This window comes from Pan troglodytes, chromosome 3 (genome assembly GCF_028858775.2).
Source record: "Pan troglodytes isolate AG18354 chromosome 3, NHGRI_mPanTro3-v2.0_pri, whole genome shotgun sequence".
NCBI lineage: Eukaryota > Metazoa > Chordata > Mammalia > Primates > Hominidae > Pan > Pan troglodytes.
The window spans coordinates 170,586,049-170,605,936 of record NC_072401.2 but is presented as its reverse complement, the minus strand read 5'-3'; the positions used below and the strand labels follow the sequence as shown (position 1 = coordinate 170,605,936).

Below are 19,888 nucleotides of genomic sequence, written 5' to 3'. Positions count from 1 at the left end.
TTATTTCTCCTTCGCTTATGAAGCTTAGTTTGGTTGGATATGAAATTCTGGGTTGAAAAGTCTTCTCTTTAAGTATGTTGAATATTGGTCCCCACTCTTTTCTGGCTTGTAGGGTTTCTGCAGAGAGATCTGCTGTTAGTCTGATGGGCTTCCTCTTGTGGGTAACCTGACCTTCTGTGATCCTCCAAAGGAGGATCTTTCTCTCTGGCCGCCCATAACATTTTTTCCTTCATTTCTTCAACCTTGGTGAATTTGATGATTATGAATCTTGGGGTTGCTCTTCTCGAGGAGTATCTTTGTTTTCTCTGTATTTCCTGAATTTGAATGTTGGCCTATCTTGCTAGGTTGGGGAAGTTCTCCTTGATAATATCCTGAAGAGTGTTTTCCAACTTGGTTCCATTCTCCCCGTCACTTTCAGGTACACCAGTCAAACGTAGGTTTGGACTTTTCACATTAGTTCCCTAATTCTTGGAGGCTTTGTTCATTCCTTTTCATTCTTTTTTCTTTAATCTTGTCTTCATGCTTTATTTTGTTAAGTTGATCTTCAATCTCTGATATCCTGTCTTCCACTTGATCAATTCAGCTGTTGATACTTGTGTATACTTCACGAAGTTCTCGTGCTGTGTTTTTCAGCTCCATCAGGTCATTTATGTTCTTCTCTAAACTGGTTATTCTAGTTAGCAACGCATCTAACCTTTTTTCAAGCTTCTTAGCTTCCTTGCATTGGGTTAGAACGTGCTCCTTCAGCTCGGAGGAGTTTGTTATTATCCACCTTCTGAAGCCTACTTCTGTCAGTTCGTCAAACTCATTCTCTGTCCAGTTTTGTTCCCTTGCTGGTGAGGAGTTGTGATCCTTTGGAGGAGAAGAGGCATTCTCATTTTTGCAATTTTCAGCCCTTTTGCATTGGTTTCTCCCCATCTTCGTGGATTTATCTACCTTTGGTATTTGATGTTGGTGACTTTCAAATGGGGTTTTGGTGTGGACATCCTTTTTGTTGATGTTGAATCTATTCCTTTCTGTTTGTTAGTTTTCCTTCTAACAGTCAGGGCCCTCTACTGCAGGTCTGCTGGAGTTTGCTGGAGGTCCACTCCAGACCTTGTTTACCTGGGTATCACCAGTGGAGGCTGCAGAACAGCAAAGATTGCTGCCTGTTCTTTCCTCTGGAAGCTTCGTCCCAGAGGGGCACCCACCAGATGCCAGCTGGAGCTGTCCTGTATGAGGTGTCTGTCGACCCCTGCTGGGAGGTGTCTCCCAGTCAGGAGGTGTCTCCCAGTCAGGAGGCATGGGGGTCAGGGACCCACTTGAGGAGGCAGTCTGTCCCTTAGCAGAGCTTGAGCACTGTGCTGCAAGATCTGCTCTCTCTTCAGAGCTGGCAGGCAGGAATGTTTAAGTCTGCTGAAGCTGCACCCACCGCCACCCCTTCCCCCAGGTGCTATGTCTCAGGGAGACGGGAGTTTTCCCTGTGAGCCCCTGACTGGGACTGCTGCCTTTCTTTCAGAGATTCCCTGCCCAGAGAGGAGGAATCTAGAGAGGCAGTCTGGCTACAGTGGCTTTGCCAAGCTGTGGTGGGCTCTGCCCATTTCAAATTTCCTGGAGGGTTTTTTTTATACTGTGAGGGGATAACTGCCTACTCAAGCCTCAGTAATGGCAGACACCCCTCCCCCACCAAGCTGGGGTGTCCCAGGTCGACTTCAGAATGCTTGGTGGCAGTGAGAATTTCAAGCCAGTGGATCTTAGCTTGCTGGGCTCCGTAGGGGGTCAGATCCACTGAGCTAGACCACTTGGCTCCCTAGCTTGAGCCCCCTTTTCCAGGGAGTGAATGGTTCTGTCTCGCTGGTGTTCCAGGAGCCACTGGGGTACGAAAAGAAACTCCTGCAGCTAGCTCAGTGTCTGGCCAAATGGCTGCCCAGTTTTGTGCTTAAAATCCAGGGCCTTGGTGGCACAGGCATCTGGTCTATGGTTGCAAAAACCGTGGGAAAAGTGTAGTATCTGGCCTGGAATGCACCGTCCCTCATGGCACAGTCCCTCACAGCTTCCCTTGTCTAGGGGAGGGAGTTCCTCCACCCCTTGCACTTCCCATGTGAGGTGACACCCCACCCTGCTTCTGCTCGCCCTCCATGGGCTGCACCCACTATCTAACCAGTCCCAATGAGATGAGCTGGGTACCTCAGCTGGAAATGAAGAAATCACCTGCCTTCTGCATTGATCTTGCTGGGGGTTGCAGACCGGAGCTGTTCCCATTTGGCCATCTTCGGTGTATGATCTTTCTGATGTGATGTTAGATTGAATTTACTAATATTATATTGAGGATTTTTGCATGTATGTTCATTAGGGATATTGGTCTGTAGTTTTGTTTTTTTGTTATGTCCTTATCTGGTTTTGGTGTCAAAATTATGCTGGCCCTGTAAAATAAGTTTGGAAGAATTCCCTTCTCTTCAATTTTTGGAATAGTTTGAGAAGAATTGGCAGTTTTTATTCTTTCTTTTTTAATGTTTGGTAGAATTTAGCTGAGAAGCCATCCAGTCCTGGTTTTTTCCTTGTTGGGAGGCTTTTTATTACTGATTTGTTATCATTGCTTTTTATTGATCTGTTCAGGCTGTTTCTTTTTGGTTCAGTCTTGGTAGCTTGTGTGTCCAGGAATTTATCCATTTCCTCTAGGTTTTTAAATTTATTGGCATATGGTTGTTCATGATAGATTCTAATGATCCTGTGTGTTTCTGTAGTATCAGTGGTGACAGCTCCTTTTTTGTTTTTGATTTTGTTTATTTGGGTCTTCTCTCTGTATTCTTAGTCTAGTGGCTAGTTGATTTTGTTTATCTTTTCAAAAAACCAACTTTTTGTTGATCTTTTGTATTTTTAAATCTCAATTTTTTTTAATTCTACTCTAATCTTTATTATTTCTTTCCTTCTGCTAATTTTGGGTTTGGCTTGCTTGCTTTTTTTTTTTTTTTTTGCTTTTCTAGTTTCTTTTAAAACTTGTTTTGGAGACTGGGTCTTGCCAGTGGCTTTTCACAGGCCAAATTGGAGTGTGCTGTAGTCTCAAATTCCTGGCCTCAAAGCAACCTGGCCCGAGCCTTCTGAGTGGCTGGGGCTATAGGTGTGCACCACTATGCCCAGTTTTTTCCTAGATTCTTAAGATGAATCATTCGGTTATTAGAACTCTTTTTACTTTTTTGATATAGATGTTTATTGCTGTAAACTTCTCTTAATCATGCTTTTGCTGTATCACACAGGGTTTGGTATGTTGTGTTTCTGTTTTCATTTGTTTCAAGGAATTTTAAAATTTACTTCTTAATTTCTTCATCCATTGGTCAGTCAGGAGCATGTTGTTTAATTTCCATGTATTTGTACAGTTTTGAATATTCTTCTTGTTATTGATTTCCAGTTTTATTCCATTGTGGTCAGATAGGACACTTGATATGATTTCAGTGTTTAAAAATTTTTTGAGCTTGGTTTGTGTCCTAATATATGGTCAATCCTGTAGAATGTTCCATGTGCTGATAAAAAGAAGGTGTATTCTATTGCTGTTGGGTGAAATGTTCTGTAGGTGTCTGTTAGGTCCATTTAGTCTGTAGTACAGTTTAAATCCAATGTTTCTTTGTTGATTTTCTGTCTAGATGATCTGTCCAGTGCTGAAAGTGGGGCGTTAAAGTTCCCAACTGTTATTTTATTGAGGTCTATCTCTCCTTTTAGATCTAATAGTATTTGCTTTATATATCTGGGTGCTTCAGTGTTGGGTGCATATATATTTACCATTGTTATGTCTTCTTGCTGAATTGATACCTTTATTATTATATAATGTCCTTCTTTGTCTCTATCACTTTTTACTTAAATAGCCTGTATTATCTGAAATAAGAATAGCTACTTCTGCTCACTTTTTGTTTCTGTTTGCATTGATTATTTTTTTCCATCCCTTCACTTTCAGTCTTTGTGTGTCTTTTACAGGTGAGGTGAGTTTTTATTTGGCAGCATATAGTTGCATGGTTTTTTTATTCATTCATTCATTCATTCAATGTCTTTTAATTGGGGAATTTAATTTGTTTACATTCAAGGTTATTTATTGGTAGGTGAGGACTTACTCTTGTCGTTTTATTGATGGTTTTCCGGTTGTATATTCCTTTCTCTTTAATCCTCCTTATTGTTTATTTTTGTGGCTTAGTGGTTTTCTGTAGTGATAAGGTTTGATTCCTTTCTCTTTCTCTTTTGTATATCAGCTCTACAAGTGAATTTTATAATTTCATTTGTTTTCATCATGGTGGTGGTTATTGTCTTTTCACTTCCAGATCTAAAACTCTCTTGAGTGTTTCTTGTAAGGCTAGTCTTCCCTTAGTTTTTGCATATCTGAAAAAGACTTTATTTTCTTTAATTTCTGAGGAATAGCTTTGCTTATATTTAATAAAGAATATTAAAGCAATATTCTTTACTGGCAATATTTTTCTTTTAGTACATTGAATATATTATCTCTTTTTTTCCTGGCCTGTAAGGTTTCTGCTATCTGCTGTTGGCCTAATGGGTATTCCCTTATATGTGACTTGACGTTTTTCTCTTGCTGTTGTTAGAATTCTTTCTTTGTATTTGACTTTTGACAATTTGACTATAATGTGCCTCAGAGAGGAACTGTTTAGGTTGAATCTCTTTGGGGACTTTAAGCTTCTTAGAGCTAGATGTTCATCTCTTTTCCAAAACTTGGGAAGTTTTTTGCTATGATTTCATGAAATCTGTTTTCTATACCTTTTTCCTTCTCTTCTCCATCTGGAGTTCCAAAATGCAAATATTTGTTCACATAACAGTGTCCCATACATTCTGTAGGCTTTCTTTATTCTTTTTTTTTTGTCTGCATGAGTTATTTCAAAAGGCCTACCTCCAAGTTCAGAAATTCTTTCCCCTGCTTTGTCTAATCTGTTGTTGAAGCTCTTGATTGCATTTTTTATTTTATTCATTGAATTCTTCAACTCTAAGATTTCTGTTGGGTTCTTTTTTTTATGTTCTTTGTTGAATTTCTCATTCAAATCATGAATTACTTTCCTGATTTGAGTGAACAGTTTAGCTATATTCTCTTTACCTCACTGAGCTTCCTTAAGATTATTATTTTCAATTCTTTTTATGGCATTTCACATATTTCCTTACGATTAAGGTGTGTTACTGGAGCATTATTGTGTTCTTTTGGAGGTATCATGGTTTCTTGTTTTTTCATGTTTGATATGTTCCTTGATGTTGATTTCTATGCATCTGGTAGAACAGTCACCTCTTCCAATTTGATGAAAGGTTTTGTAGGGAAAGACTTATTTGTATTGGGGGATCTTATAGTGTCAGTTAGGTGGGGTGTGTTGGCTTTGGTTCTAGGTGGATGCAGTACTGTAGTGTCTGTGCAGATTCTTCAGCTGTGATCCAGTCTGCTGATGTTTGTAAGTGCCCAGTGGCCTAGGCTGTGAGGATTTGTAGCAGTGGTGGTGCAGCTTTGCTGGGGTGGGCTCACTGGACTGTTTCTCAAATTGGGGGCATGTGTGTGAACGGTGTCAACCAACTTGGGGTCTTGCTTGCTGGGATTGGGGCCACAGGGATGTTTCTCAGGCCCTGGGTACAGGCATGCTCATTTGGCCTGGGGGTGTGTCTGCCAGAGGTGGGCCAAGTGGGCTGTTTCTTGGGCTTGGGACAGTGGTGTGCCTCTCAGCCAGCCAGGGGGTGTGTCCATGGGGGTTGACCCCATGGGGCTCTTTCTTAGGCCCTGGGCATGGTCATGTGACAGCTCACCTGGCCCAGGGGTGTGTCTACTGGAAGTTAATCTCCCAAGCTGTTTCTCAGGCCCTGGGCATGGGCACAGGGCTGCTGGGAAGGTCTAGGGACATGTATGCAGGGATTGGGCCCACTGGACTGTTTCTCATACCCTAGCCTGGGCACAGGTCCACTGGGTAGGCCTGGAGGCATGTCCATGGAGGTAGGGGGCATTGGGCTGTTTCTCAGGCTTAGGAGATAGGCTGGTACTGGTTCTGGCCTGAGGGCATGTCAGGTGCTTAGCAGCTCAGGGGCCCAGTTTGGACAGCTCAAGGGTAGGTATGTATGCTTTGGGAGAATTTGCTAGACTGTTTCTCTGCCTGGAAGTTCAGGCAATGATGGTTGGTTTTCCTGCTGTGCAGAACCAGAGTCACAGCCAATCCTGGGCCCAGGTTCTGAGCCTCCAGGGTTGTGGCATTGCAGCCACCCATGTGTGCTTGGTGGAATGACAGAGCTGCTGGGCTGGAGAGGTGCATTTGCTACTGGGCCCCACAGCAGGCACCTGAGGGGTGGAGAGTACATATCTCATGTTCCTAATCCAGAGGAATGCAGCTGTGCAAATCCACAGTGGCTCTCTAAAGTTGGTTCAGGGCTTGTGAGGACTGTGGAATTCTCCTGTAGTAAGGATTGTAGGTGTTTGCAGTGGCAATGGGGGCTGATGGGGCTCTGCTTACGTTTTCCCAGCAAAGGAAAGTTTCTCCTCTTGACTCCAGGCCAGTCAGAGTTGGGGGATGCAGGGGCATGGGCAGCAGAGACAAGGTGTCTCCATGCTGCCTTCTGGACTTTCAGTGACTGCAGCTACTCCCACTGCACTCCAGTGCTCTTCCTTTCACACTTCAGTTGAATGTTAACTGTTTGTTCATTTGTTGATCCTTTCTTGGGGGGATGAATGCCAGGAACCTCTAGTCAGCCATCTTGCTGACATCACTCTTATGTAACTTCCCTTCCTCATCAAATGCTGTTTTTCATATTTATCCCTGCCAATAGAAGTAAATCCATTTCTTTACCTTTAACTCTGAATAGTAAGTAATATTTCATTGTATGAATTAATTAGTTTTGTTCCTTCTTCTACTAATGACAAATTAGGCTTTCCTCAAATTTTTTATCCTTTTCTACGTATTTAAGCTTCTGTAGGGCCTGGTTCTTAATTTTTTTGGTGCCATATGCCTTTTTGACCCTCTGGTAAATCTTCTGGATCCCTTCTCAAAATAATGTTCATGGAGGCATAAAATACATAAAACAAATTATTTTTAAGTAATTATCAAAGTATTAAAAACAAATTTATAATACAAATGCCTATAAATTACATCTATTGATAACTCTAACAACTGCCATAATTTTGAAGTAATGCTGAATTTAGATGGATTTTAAGATATTTCAATATTTGTAATATAATTTTTACTAGGACAGTCCCAGGTATTTTATACTGTTGTGTTTTGTTGCCTACATTCATAATTGAAGGAAATTCTAAATTTCAGCTAGGGGGTAATGTTTTTCCCATCCAAGTTCACAAATTTTAACCATCTGTGGAATTTTGTTAGGTGTGTACACATTTTGTAATTGAAATTTTACTTTAGTTTCCAACTACACTAAAATAATAGCTGAAATTTATTGAGCTCTTACTATGTGCCAGGTACCATGTCAAAATTATCATCCCATATAATCTTCACAGCAGCACAAAGAGAGGGGTGCTATTTTAATCTCCATTTTCCAAATAAGGAAACTGAGGCTTGGGGAGGTAAAGTAACTTGCTTATGGGTCACACATGATCAAAAGAGCTAGGATTCAAATCCTGGTTGGCCAACTCCAACACTCAAGTTCCTCACCACCATAATATAGAAGTTGTATTTCTATAATTTAAAGGGGTCAAACTAAATTTACATGATGATAAAGGAGGTTCTAGCTACTGAGCAAGCCAAGGGGATTGTCATGTTATGCATGTTCATAAAAGGGAGAATCAAGGACAAATTCAGCATTAAAATATATAATGAATCTTGTAAACTACATAGCAAGTCATGGGGTATAGAAGACAATGTGAAATACACAATTCTAGTCTAATTCAAATGTATCCTCAAAGCTCCATTATATTGCATATGTAAAAGATGAAATATTTTCACCTTATGGAGGCTGTGAATTAGATAAATGACCAGCTTTCTCTTTCCCGTAGTAGGAAAGCCTAGGCCCAAATATGTTGTCCGTCTGTTGTAACTATGTAGATATTAATGCTATATGTGTATATGAATATGGGGGTGTGTGTGTAATATCTCATTCCTTGTTCCATTTATACTTATTTTCTTCCTTTTTCCCTCACTTTTAATTTATATCATCTTGCTGTATTTTATGTATCCTTGTACGTCATGGCACTGGTATGTATTTACATGCATACCTACAGTACATTGCTGTGGCAGGCAGAATTGTAAGATGGCCCCTAATATCCCCATCCTCTGGTGTATACACACCTTCTTTCTCTCAGTTATTCCAGTCAAATGGCAATTTAGCTGCTGCTTTGAAGGGATTTGCAGACGTAATTAAGGTTCCCAAAGTCAGGTGACTTTAAGAAAGGGAGATTATCTGGATGGGCCTGACATAATTTAAAAGGGACTGGGCCTTTGACAAAGAGAAAGTGTGAGAGGGATCTGAGGTGAAGGAGATTCTCACCACTAACCCTGAAGATGGAGCGGGCTACATGGCAAGGAATACAGGCGGCCTTCAGGAGCTGAGAGAGCTCCTGGCTGAGGGACTAAATGAGACGTCTCTTCTACAATTGCACAGCGCTATCACAACCACTTGAATTTTGAAGAGGATCTTGAGCTCCAGATGAGAATACAGTCCAGCTGATACAATGATTTTAGCTTTATAAGATCCTGAACAGAGAACCCAGCTACATCCTGCCCGAACTTGATTTACAGAACTGTGAGTAATAAATGAGTGATGCTGAAGCCTCAAATATCACTCAAAGTTTATGCTAATTGTTATGGCAGCAACAGAAAACTAAAACTGAATATTTTGCTTCACAAAACTGCAACTATTATTTGTCAAATATTTATTGATGTTAAGTCCACATTATACCAGCACAACAATCCAAAGTAGTATGATAGTACTTTTTTTTATAAATACAATATAAAGGTGGCAAAATAATGCTAGTTAATCCCAAACCCAGCAAATCAGCAAAAAAAGGTCACATTCAGAAAAATTTGGCAAGTAAGACATAAGTCATAATTCTACAATAGAGATAGGTCCATGAGAGACTGTGTATGGTATCTTAAATTCCATATTAGCAATGCATGTAAGTGCGGTCAAAGAAACTTGAACCACACTGCATAGAACATCTGCCACCCGGTGCTCAAGCCTATTAATCACTTAAACCTTGGTTGGTTGGTGTTCTTACAAAGAAGTAGAAAGCTGTACATGTGAAACAGTAATATGAAATATATGGGGTGGTACACAGATATAAAATTATTTTAAAAAATACTACGTAGGAATTGAGTAACTGAGCTAAGAGAGGCCACTTATAAATAATGAAAGATACATGTGTTTTGCATAAGGAATACAGTGTTTTCTTTTCATAGCAAAGTACCATTAAAGCCTCATGTTTTATACTACTAGGTCAAATTATTTTTTCTCCTTTTTAAAATTTATCGGTTCCGACTTAAAATCATCAAGTCTGGTCAGAATCAACTCAGTCTAGCTGATGCAAAATCATATGCATTCAAAAAGCAGTCTTTACCGAGATGCCTTTACAAACCTTGGAATCCAGCACCTTCTTAAGGCAAAGTTTCATGGCAGCAGGGAAGTGAACTAATAATTTTCATTTACCACATCTTGGTGTCTTTGAAAAAATACTTTATGGCACAAACCTGTTTTTGTCTCTCCTTATGTCTCCACTTCCTTCAAGTAGACTAGATGCTACAGGCAATTTCTCATTTATGCCACCATGCAGTCTCAATCCATTTTCAACTTGCTCTACATACCTAAAATCTTCCACTACTACACAAACCTCAGACACACTGCAATCTCCACAGCTTGTGTGCTCCACACTTCCAGCTGGCCCTGGGTTCCTTGACTTGTGAATGGCAGTGTTTTTTTCACCTATGTTTGAAGAAAACCAAAGAAAAGCCTGGCCTTTGCTACCTCTCCTGCGCCTTCTACTTTTATCTAAATGAACACACTGTAATCATGCTGGTTGCATTTTCCTTCATTCTCCTCCCTACTCCTTCCAAACCCCTGATTCCTCCAAATACTATATATGCCTTGGTCATTTGGGTGGTTTGGATGCTTTTTGTGGAATGAACTGTAATATATTTCTGCTTTATTCAGAGCACTTTATATTATTTATATTTAAATTAGCCTTTTAATATGGTTTGTAAATAAGTTTCCTACCAAGGTAGCATGAAAACACTACACATAAAGAAAAAAAATGTTAAGAACTAAGGTATTAACCTTGTTAGAAAACTCTTTTGATATTAATAACATTTAAGGCAAGTAGTTCCTTCCTTATGATTTAATATAAAAACATTTGCAAAGACAAGGCATTTACTTGGATTTCTTTGTCATCTCTTCTTTCATCCTTACATATTGCACTTGGTTCACTGTATCTGTCTGAATACACTGTGCTTCAGAATCATTGTAGTACTGTTTGTGGTACAACTCCCTCATTAAACATTTCACACTATCAGGCTACACAGCACCTATATCTTGTGTTTAAAGGCACTTGTAGATAATACAAATTGTAGTTACCTGTGAACAATTGATTTCCTTTAGTATTTTGGCATTTTGATCACTTTAATCACAGCAATTCCAAAGTTTTAAATTGGACAGTAAATGTGTATTTTCTGTGCAATGTGTATATTTGTATTAGCATTATCTACTTAAACTAAGTTTGGTATATCAAGTAAGAAAAATATTATTTTGGTGTTTTTTTTTAATTTCTTATAGTCAAAGGTATGTTTCTGCCTTTTACATAATGTGACAAAGGAATATGTTGGTCAAGGCAATGGCTGTTTCAGTGTTTCAGCTTTAACAAGAATGCTGGATTACAGGTCCTCACTTTCTACCAAGGCAGTATTCAGTGTCAGGTGAGATGGGTTGGCCTCAGGTTGGAACGCTGCTTTGATGTCTAGTCCCTGGTCCGAAAGTGCTGCATAGCGACTGGCTGAGGGCCGTACTTTTTTTGGCTTGGTGCTCTGTGACTGCTGATGCCACTGGGCTACAAAGAAAAAGAGTAAATTAAGATTTTTAATCAAGATATACTTGGAAAGCCTTTAGATATTTCAAATAAATACAGAATGTCTAGATAGATGCAAGGCACATACTCTGTGAAAACTGAACACATCCATGGTAGAAACATGGAAAATTTAGGAACACTTTTGCATTTTACTCACATGTTGCAGATTTACTGTCTATACAGGATAGTGGGAATAAAGCAGCTAGATTACAAAGGTCAAGTGTAGTTTATCTTTTTTTTTTTTTTAAGTAAACACTGCAGCACAGGGAATCCTTTGGAATAGATGATAAGCTTCCTAATTCTCGTCCCCCCTCTCCTTTTAAAAAATATTTTCTCTAAAATAATTATAGCACTTAGGAATTCTGCTGGATGTGGATGCTTTAACACTAATCAACTGAAAGGAATCGTACAATAGGGAAGGTTGAGGCCACACATTTCTTGATGACCCTCACATAGTTATTTCAAGAAGAGGCAAAATCTGAAATAAATTCTTAAATAAATTCTTAATTTTTTTCTAGTGTTTTTTTTATGTCAATGGATCACATAATGCTGATTGTACTAGACTGTAAATTCAATAGGAATAATTTTCTTTAAATTTGGGATGCAGGTACACAAATATACAAACACAAGTCTACTGCTGGCTGCTTAAAGATATATTAATGAGAAAAGCACTAAGCCACAAAAGTACGCATTCCAGGATCAATGGAACACACGTTTAGAGTGCATTAGGACACTGCGATAGAATATAGGAAGAAATGTTAAAAGGCAGTCATTTGCAGAACACAGTAACAAGAACATGTGAAAAACATGGTTATGCCTTTGCCTACTGTTAACTCCTAAGGATGCTTGAGTAAGGAAGCCACAACTAACTAGCCAATGTAAGAGAAATCAACATGCATATTTTGCTAATAATTCAAAGTTCCTGAATGATACTTGGGTATTTGTTCTCCTGGTGTGGTTCACTATTAATGTCGAGAAACTATAAATAGAAAGAGAGAGAGCAATATGAATTTTTTTGACAAATAAAACACAATAGTTGTTTATAAAGAGTAATGTGATTTGCTGTCCAGATGTCTAAGTTTTCATAATTTAATGAGTAAATGCAATGAAATGAGATGAAGTGGCACTCACTGTAAACGTCCAGCCTGGCAGTACAGGACACAATCCCTGCTTCATTCTTGGCTGACACAGTATACCACCCAGCATCTTCTTTTGTGGCTCCCTGAATGAGCAGGCAGATGTAGCCGTGGTTGTCCTGGTGCATGCTGGAGAAAAGGATAAAGTCATTAGGGTTCTAAATTTTTTAAAAGTGGCTTTGGACATGAAGCATCATTTTTAATTAGATCATTAGAAACAGAATTGTGCAAGTAGCTGATAATAGGGTCATACTTATTCTGTAGAGATTACTAGCTCCATTAAAGTTAATGGGAGAAAGAACAGACGTCAAGAGTTGAATACATCTGTGTGCTTAATTCCTAGTTGAGGATCTGCCTTTACAAAAACCACTGAATAGTCTTTTATCACTAAAGCAAATGAATTCATCTCTTCTTTTAGATAGAATGATAAACACTTTTAAGAAATCACCATTAGATCAAACAAACACCCATAGCTTCCTTCTAAAAGCTTAATCCTACATTGGGTAACGCATGGTTTTTGTCTTTGATTGATTTCATCAAAAATCAAAACATCTATGTGGCTTTTACACATAGATTTCCATGCTATATAAAATGTATCTTTTGATACATCATTAGGACTGAACAGTTAAGGATCAGGTTCTCATTGTGCAGTCTTACCTCACTCGGTCAGTGCTGTGAGTGAGTGATTCATTTTCTTTCTTCCAAAATATCTGAGGTGGTGGCACTCCCAATACACGACATTCCAGCCGCACTGGGTACCCATCAGCAACTCCTGTGTTTTGGAGCTTCTCAATAAACACAGGGGGTTTGTGTGCTTCTTTAGCTAAGAAAACATGAGATGAATTCTGTATCAATGATATACAAAAGGAGCACTAGAAAGAATTCAGAAGGCTTTTGGAATATTGCTTGAATAGATCTTTTATGATACCATTTTTTACTCCAGGTGGTAAGATGCTAGTCCCCTCTCCAAATTATTCTTTTACCAAGCAAAGGTCTGTATACTTCATTCCGCTCATTTATTTCCTCAATTAATTCAAGTCTGATAGGCTCACACTGTCCACTGGCCATCTGCTTCACAGAATGCCTGTCTGACCAGCTGTGGGAGACTCCTAAGTCATTGCTAGCATCTGTGATTGCTTCACTACTAATTATGTTACCGATCATTCACAGCCTCAACCAACTACTGCCACCTAGTGGTGCTGAGGACAAGTATTTCTAGGAATTTGACCACTTAGATTCCCTCACTGCCATTTGCCATGTTTGCCATGAATATTCTGAATATTTGTAACTCTTAAGTGAGACATGCCATAGAATTTAAAGGGGGCAATTTAAAGGGGAGGCATCTTTATCTAAATTTGGCAGCTTTAAATAGTTACCTGTAAACTAGGAATGTATATCCTATAAATTACAAATTCCACTTTGTATTCTTTGAAGGTTATAAAAAAGCTTTATTATAACCTTGAAGGAAGGAACCCATTAAAAAAAAAAAGACAACTTTAGTACTTATTCTGAAAAATTCAGGACTGATTGTTAATAACACTCTGAATAATACCATCCAATGGGAAATTGTTTTCTTGGATCAGTTGTAGTAGTGGTGGAAAGTACTTCAGAGAATGAATAAGGTTTACTTATTTTCTTTTGAACTACCAACAATGAATCTGAGAATGCATTCCTTTTCCACCACTACTCCCTCATCTGGAGTGACAGATATATCACAGCAAAGCAGCTAGGGAAGAGCTCAAAAAGGATGAAAATTCTACCTGAACTTTTCAAATGCTTAATACTCTCCAACACCATGAGTTAGTTAGAAGGTTGGATTTTTATTGAATTTTACATGGTTGCCCATCCTAGGCTATTCTGGGAGAAGTGGGAACAGAAGCTCACTTTGTATTCTTTCTGGGGCTCCAGTTTTGCAAAGAACATAAAATGTATAAAACAAGTCTTAATGTCATAGCAACTCCTCATCAGTAAGAATAACATCTACCACTTTGCAGCATTGCTGTGCAGGGTACTAGTTATGCAGAGCTTCATACACATTTTTATGATTTAATCCTTAGGAAAGCACTGTGAGGCATTATATTCCCATTTTATATATGGAGAAACTAAGTCGCAGAGATAGCTATTTGCCAAATGTCACACTAGTAAAATTGACAAGAGCCGGGACTGGAGCAGGTCTGACCCCAAAGACTTTGCTTCCAATTACTGTGCATCACCGTCTTCCGACAGGAGTGCCAGCTGATGCGCACTGAGGTATCTATGTGATCAAAAGGCATATTTAACAGCAGAAAAGTGAAGTTTTAGTTTGAGGTTAGAGGAATGAAATCAATTGTAGCATGTAAGAATATAGAGTACTTTGTACAAAACTTGAAAGCATGGCTAACCTGTAGCACCACAGTCCACATATTTACCACATTTTTATGTGAAAACATCTTGGTACCATTATCAGAATCATAATCCAAGAGTTTTGTCAAGACTTCCTGGGTTTTATTCTCATTGCTACTCTATTTCTTGAAAGAGCTCAGTGACTTAGTGTGTTTAGAGGAGCACTAGGAGTCTTGTGTTAAATCCAATCATCAGCTCACTAAGTGGGACCCTGCGAAAGTCAGAGAAGATTTGCTCTGATTATCTCATAAGGCTGATGTGAGGGCCAACTGATACATAACGTACATGAAGCACTTTGCATAAAGAGGTAGAAGAAATAAATGTTTTGTTATGTTCTTTCTTAAAAGAGATCAGGTAATCAACACCTAACTCTTAAGGATGGTATAAAAACCTTTCCATAAATGTGTTTTCCTTTTAGGCTTCTCAAAGCATAAGACTTCATGTAACAGCACTTTTACAGAATTTACCTACACAATAATCAGTGAAAAAGCAAATCTGAGTATAGTTTCACAATGACTATGAGGGTAGATGACAGTGTTGTTTTAAAAACCAGGTGTGTGTGTGTGTGTGTGTATATATATATATATATATATATAAAACTTTATATATAAGCAAATTCTTTGGTTCTTGGAGTCCATGCTGCTGTTACTATTTCTCTATGTAACACTAGGGGCCACTATACACACAGGAGGTCGAATGACCCAAAAGAGCTAATAAAATCTTTTTCTCTCTTTGCCAGGTTAGTGGGAGAAATGAAAGATTTCTGTTTCTGTTTTGCTAGGCCTTATAACCATGTCCTCACTGGCTATTTTGATGATACAATCTATTTTTTCAATACTTTGATTTATTTTCCGTATTGGTTAGTAATGTAGAATTAGTTTACATTTGTAAGTCTGATGTTCATTCTGTCAGAGAGCAACGATTCACAGATGAGCCTACCAGCAACCACAAGCTCCAGGCTGAATGAGTTCTGTCCTGCTCGGTTGGTGGCTATACATGTGTAGATGCCGGCATCACGTGACGTGACTGGCTCTATGATCAGAGAGTGCACCCCGTTCTCACGCACCAGCATCTTGTGAGCACTGTCAGGGCGTACGGGCTTTCCATCTAGTTGCCAGCTTAGATCTGGGGTTGGTAACCCACTGACCTAAATCATAAAAGAAATACATGTAAATTTTTGTATTAAAACAGAGTGAAATCAGTGGTAGCTAAGAAGTCTGCATAAATTCCTCCTTCAGTAGTACAAGAGGTGGCTTTTTTTTTTTTTTTTTTTTTTTTTTGGACAGAGTTTCACTGTTATTGCCCAGGCTGGAGTGCAGTGGCACAATCTCAGCTCACTGCAACCTCTGCCTCCCGGGTTCAAGCGATTCTCCTGTCTCAGCCTCCTGAGTAGCTGGGATTACAGATGCCTGCCACTATGCCAGCCTAATTTTTAGTATTTTCAGTAGAGATAGGGTTTCACTATGTTGGCCGGGCTGGTCTTGAACTCCTGACCTCAGGTGATCCGCCTGCCTCAGCCTCCCAAAGTGCTGGGATTACAAGCATGAGCCATTGCACCGGGCCAAGAGATGGCTTTTAGTATCAGCTCATGTTACTCTTTTGCTTAAAACTTTTGCTTTAAACTTTGGCTTCCTGAGCACTCACCAGCTTACATCTAAACAATTCTTACAGAGCAACCTAGAGAAGACCGAGATGGGATTTAAAAAATTGCTGTCATGGTCTTACCTTGCCCAGGGCTATAGAGATTAATGGGATGATATCAGCACCAGGCTCTGGGCTTCTTTGAAAAAAGATGTCCAACAATAATAACAAATACTCAGCTGGCATTTATATATAGTACTGTAAAGCTTCTCATCAAGGAGCAGCCATAGTTATGGAGAATGCATTCGTCAGCACACAGGGCTGCTATTATTATTTTATAATCCTTGAAACTGAATAACAAGAGCAATACGAAATTACCCAGAAAGCCATCTCAACAAATTACCATCACAATGGAAACATCATAAAATCTTGAGACCTTGACAGTTGTGTGGACCAGAGATCAGATAAAAGCACATTTAATTGCTAATAACATGTTGTGCCGCAAAGGGTCAGGATGGTCGCCATCTGCCAGCTTTTTAGTTTTGCCCTTGATTTTGAATGGAAGAAATGCACTGTTAAGGAAGGCCTTTTTACCCCCTACCCCCAACTTTACTAGTACGAAGTTATATACAAAAAGATGTCACTTAGACTGTAAAACAGTTCTTTTGAAGAACTAGCTTTGCCAGCATCAGCCAGAGGACTCACAAATTCCATTCCTGCTACGTGATACTCAACTGATATTACCTGCAAGATGCCTCCCACCACACATGTAGCAAAGGGCTACAGCATTTAAAGTAAACTTAAATGACTGGTTAAAAGGATGAAGAGGTTTTGGAAACAAACAGCAGTAGTTAGGCAGCTTGGCTTCTGAGACACTCAGGCTCTGTGTTCTCCTATCTATCCACTTGCTGTCCCCAGCTCTCCATGTACACTGCCTGACCTGTTTGGAGGTCATCAGAAGTGGTGTGGAGGAAGAGGGAGTGGACATCTTTGGTCAGGCTCCTTGTTGTTCCCACATCTAGAAACAAAGCGGCACTGCTTGTTCCTACTTTACCAGGTTAGATCCTAGATAAGCCATCTACTGACTGAAGCCACAGTATGTTTAGTAGGAGAGATGCCCAAAGCACGCATACTCTCAAACCACGTGATTCACAGTGAACCTACCCAGTGGATAGTTACTCATGCTAGGGCAAAGAGAATGCCCCTTGTACCTTTTTTCTAACCCCAGTTCTCCTGGCTAAGTAAAGACAGCATGATCTCAGGAGCTGAAGGTCACCACCAGCAGGTCACAATGTAACTAGATCTGTACTCTCAGCACACATGGAAATAGTGATGCTTGTTGCTATGGGAGTGGAATTAGTTATTTTCCCGAAAATTTAGTACCAGTTAAGGATAATCAGTGTCTAGGAATGTTCCTCAGGGGCTAAAAGGGGAGGGGGCTTTTTGGAGGAAAAGCAAGCTGCTGCTTTAGTGTTTGGCTTATCGTCAGGATTTTTTCCCCTTTCAGCTTAAATACACTGACTTTTTTTTTTTCCTGATCTATCTGTACATGTGGCAAGATTTTTCACTTTTTTTTTTTTTAAGACAGTCTTGCTCCTTGCCCAGGCTGGAGTGCAGTGGGCACAATCTCAGCTCACTGCAACCTCCGCCTCCCGGGTTCAAGCAATTCTCTTGCCTCAGCCTCCTGAGTAGCTGGGATTACAGGCGCCTGCCACCATGCCTGGCTGATTTTTTTGTATTTTAGTAGAGATGGGGTTTCACCATGTTGGCCAGGCTGGTCTCGGATTCCTGACCTCAGGTGATCCACCTGCCTCGGCCTCCCAAAGTTTTAGGATTACAGGCGTGACCCACGTGCCTGGCCGATTTTTCACATTTTCTTTATCCAGGTCAGATCATCATAGTGAAATCAATAGGCAGTTTACTTTTTGTTTCCAATATTCTTTTAATGGCAGGCGTTTTAAGGACAGTTATGTGCCAGTCCAGTGAAAGACAGTACTGTTATTTCTTTCTTAAATATGATTAAAAATAGAGATAACCAGTATGGTAAGTGTGTATATACCCATCATTTAGTCACTCTCTTATTTTTTATATTTAAAAATAAATCCCAGATTTTATATACCATTACCCCCATATAGCTCAGTATGCATTTCTAAAAACAAGACTTTTCCATAATCACAATTCCATTTTACACGTAAAATTAATAATTCTTTGGTATAATCTAATTATCTATTTAAAATAAAATTTCCCTGGTTAACTCAAAACGTTATTTTACAAGTGGTCTGTATGAATTTTTTTAAGTGTTTTTTAATTGATAAAAATTGTATGTAATTCTGCACATTATTTTGAAATATGTATGTGTTGTGGAATACCTAAACTGAGCTGATTAACATATGTATGACTTCATTTTTTTTTTGTAGTAAGAACACTTAAAACCTACTCTTAGCAATTTTCAAGTATACAGTACATCGTTATTAACTATAGTCACCATGTTGTACAACGGATCTCTTGAACTTATTCTTCCTGTCTGAAATTTTATATGCTTTGACTAACATTTCCCCAACTTTCCCTCTCCCCGTCTAGCCCGTGGTAATCACCATTCTATTCTCTACTATGAGTTCAACTTTTTTAGATTGCACATATAAGTAAGATCCTGTAGTATTTATCTTTCTGTGCCTGGCCTATTTCACTTCACATTATGTCCTCCAGGTTCATCCATGTTGTCACAATGACAGGATTATAATTTTCCACTGTGTGTGTATGTATGTGTATATATATATATCTCATATTTTCTTTATTCATTCATCTGTTGACACTTAGGCTGATCCCATATCCTGGCTATTATGAATAGTGCTGCAATGAACATGGGAATGCAGATATTGCTACTGATTTCATTTTCTTTTCTTTTTTTTTTTTTTGGGGGAGACGGGGAGTCTTGTTCTGTTGCCCAGGTTGGAATGCAGTGATGCAACCTCTGCCTCCCAGGTTCAAGTGATTCCCCTGCCTCAGCCCCCTGAGTAGCTGGGACTACAGATGCATGCCACCACACCTGGCTAATTTTAGCATTTTTAGTAGAGATGGGGTTTCACCATGTTGGTCAGGCTGGTCTCAAACTCCTGACCTCGTGATCCGCCCGCCTCAGCCTCCCAAAGTGCTGGGATTACAGGCGTGTGCCACTGTGCCCAGCCTCTGATTTCATTTTCCTCGGATATATAAGCACTAGCAGAATTAACTGGATCATATGGCAGCTGTACTGTATAATTCTTAATTATAGACCAAAAATGAATACACACTCATATATATATACAGACTGAAACACAATTTGTGTATTTATACTGTAAAAAATAAATAATGATCCTAAGAAATAAAATATTTTTGTTGTATTTATTCTTTTTATACATTTCTATAATCCCAGATTTACTTTCTGAAGAAACAATGCCCAAATCCTCTAAGCAGCCTATATTTGTGTTCTCATATCCCATACAGAACCAGCAGAGGGAGCCCAAATAACTTTTTAAAACCTTATCCATATTTAAGAGTTAAACTAAATTTAAGATCAGTAAATAGGGGGCAAAAAAGAAATCAAACAAAAAATTTTAGAGCAGTGTTTCTTAAATATTTTTTCCCTAAACTCCTTTGAGAAATGGATGAACGTTATCTTACACACATAATTTTGTAGGTAATTTCAGAGTTCAAACACCTAATGAAGCCTGCCTATCCAAGGACCTTGGGTTAAAAAGCCTTGCTGTAGGCCGGGTGTGGTGGCTCACGCCTGTAATCCCAGCACTTTGGAAGG

The 19,888-nt window shown here is 39.2% G+C and overlaps 2 protein-coding genes across 25 annotated transcripts in view; one reads left to right on the top strand and one right to left on the bottom strand.

Annotated features, from left to right (window-relative positions):
• CBR4 (carbonyl reductase 4) overlaps positions 1–19,888 on the top strand; it is a 158,656-nt gene that overhangs the window by 86,034 nt on the left and 52,734 nt on the right. Inside the window, exon 6 of one of the 7 annotated variants that reach the window (XR_001717274.4) lies at positions 8,545–8,685. The exons of the other annotated variants lie outside the window; for them this stretch is intronic. The gene's annotated coding sequence lies outside the window, so the exon portion shown is untranslated. The remainder of the gene's footprint in view (positions 1–8,544; positions 8,686–19,888) is intronic. 7 annotated transcript variants of the gene reach the window in all.
• Positions 8,801–19,888, bottom strand: part of PALLD (palladin, cytoskeletal associated protein) — a 435,321-nt gene continuing 424,233 nt past the window's right edge. For 15 of the 18 annotated variants that reach the window (XM_009448560.5, XM_003310570.6, XM_024356362.3 and 12 more), the window contains 4 exons: positions 15,454–15,661; positions 12,790–12,955; positions 12,128–12,261; positions 8,801–10,978 (listed from right to left, as the gene is read on the bottom strand). In XM_009448560.5, the coding sequence (XP_009446835.2) occupies positions 10,806–10,978; positions 12,128–12,261; positions 12,790–12,955; positions 15,454–15,661 (681 nt within the window). In that variant the 3' untranslated portion in view covers positions 8,801–10,805. Of the gene's footprint in view, positions 10,979–11,929; positions 11,976–12,127; positions 12,262–12,789; positions 12,956–15,453; positions 15,662–19,888 lie in introns of all 18 variants that reach the window. The other 3 variants (XM_063809156.1, XM_063809157.1, XM_063809153.1) reach the window with 1 other exon arrangement.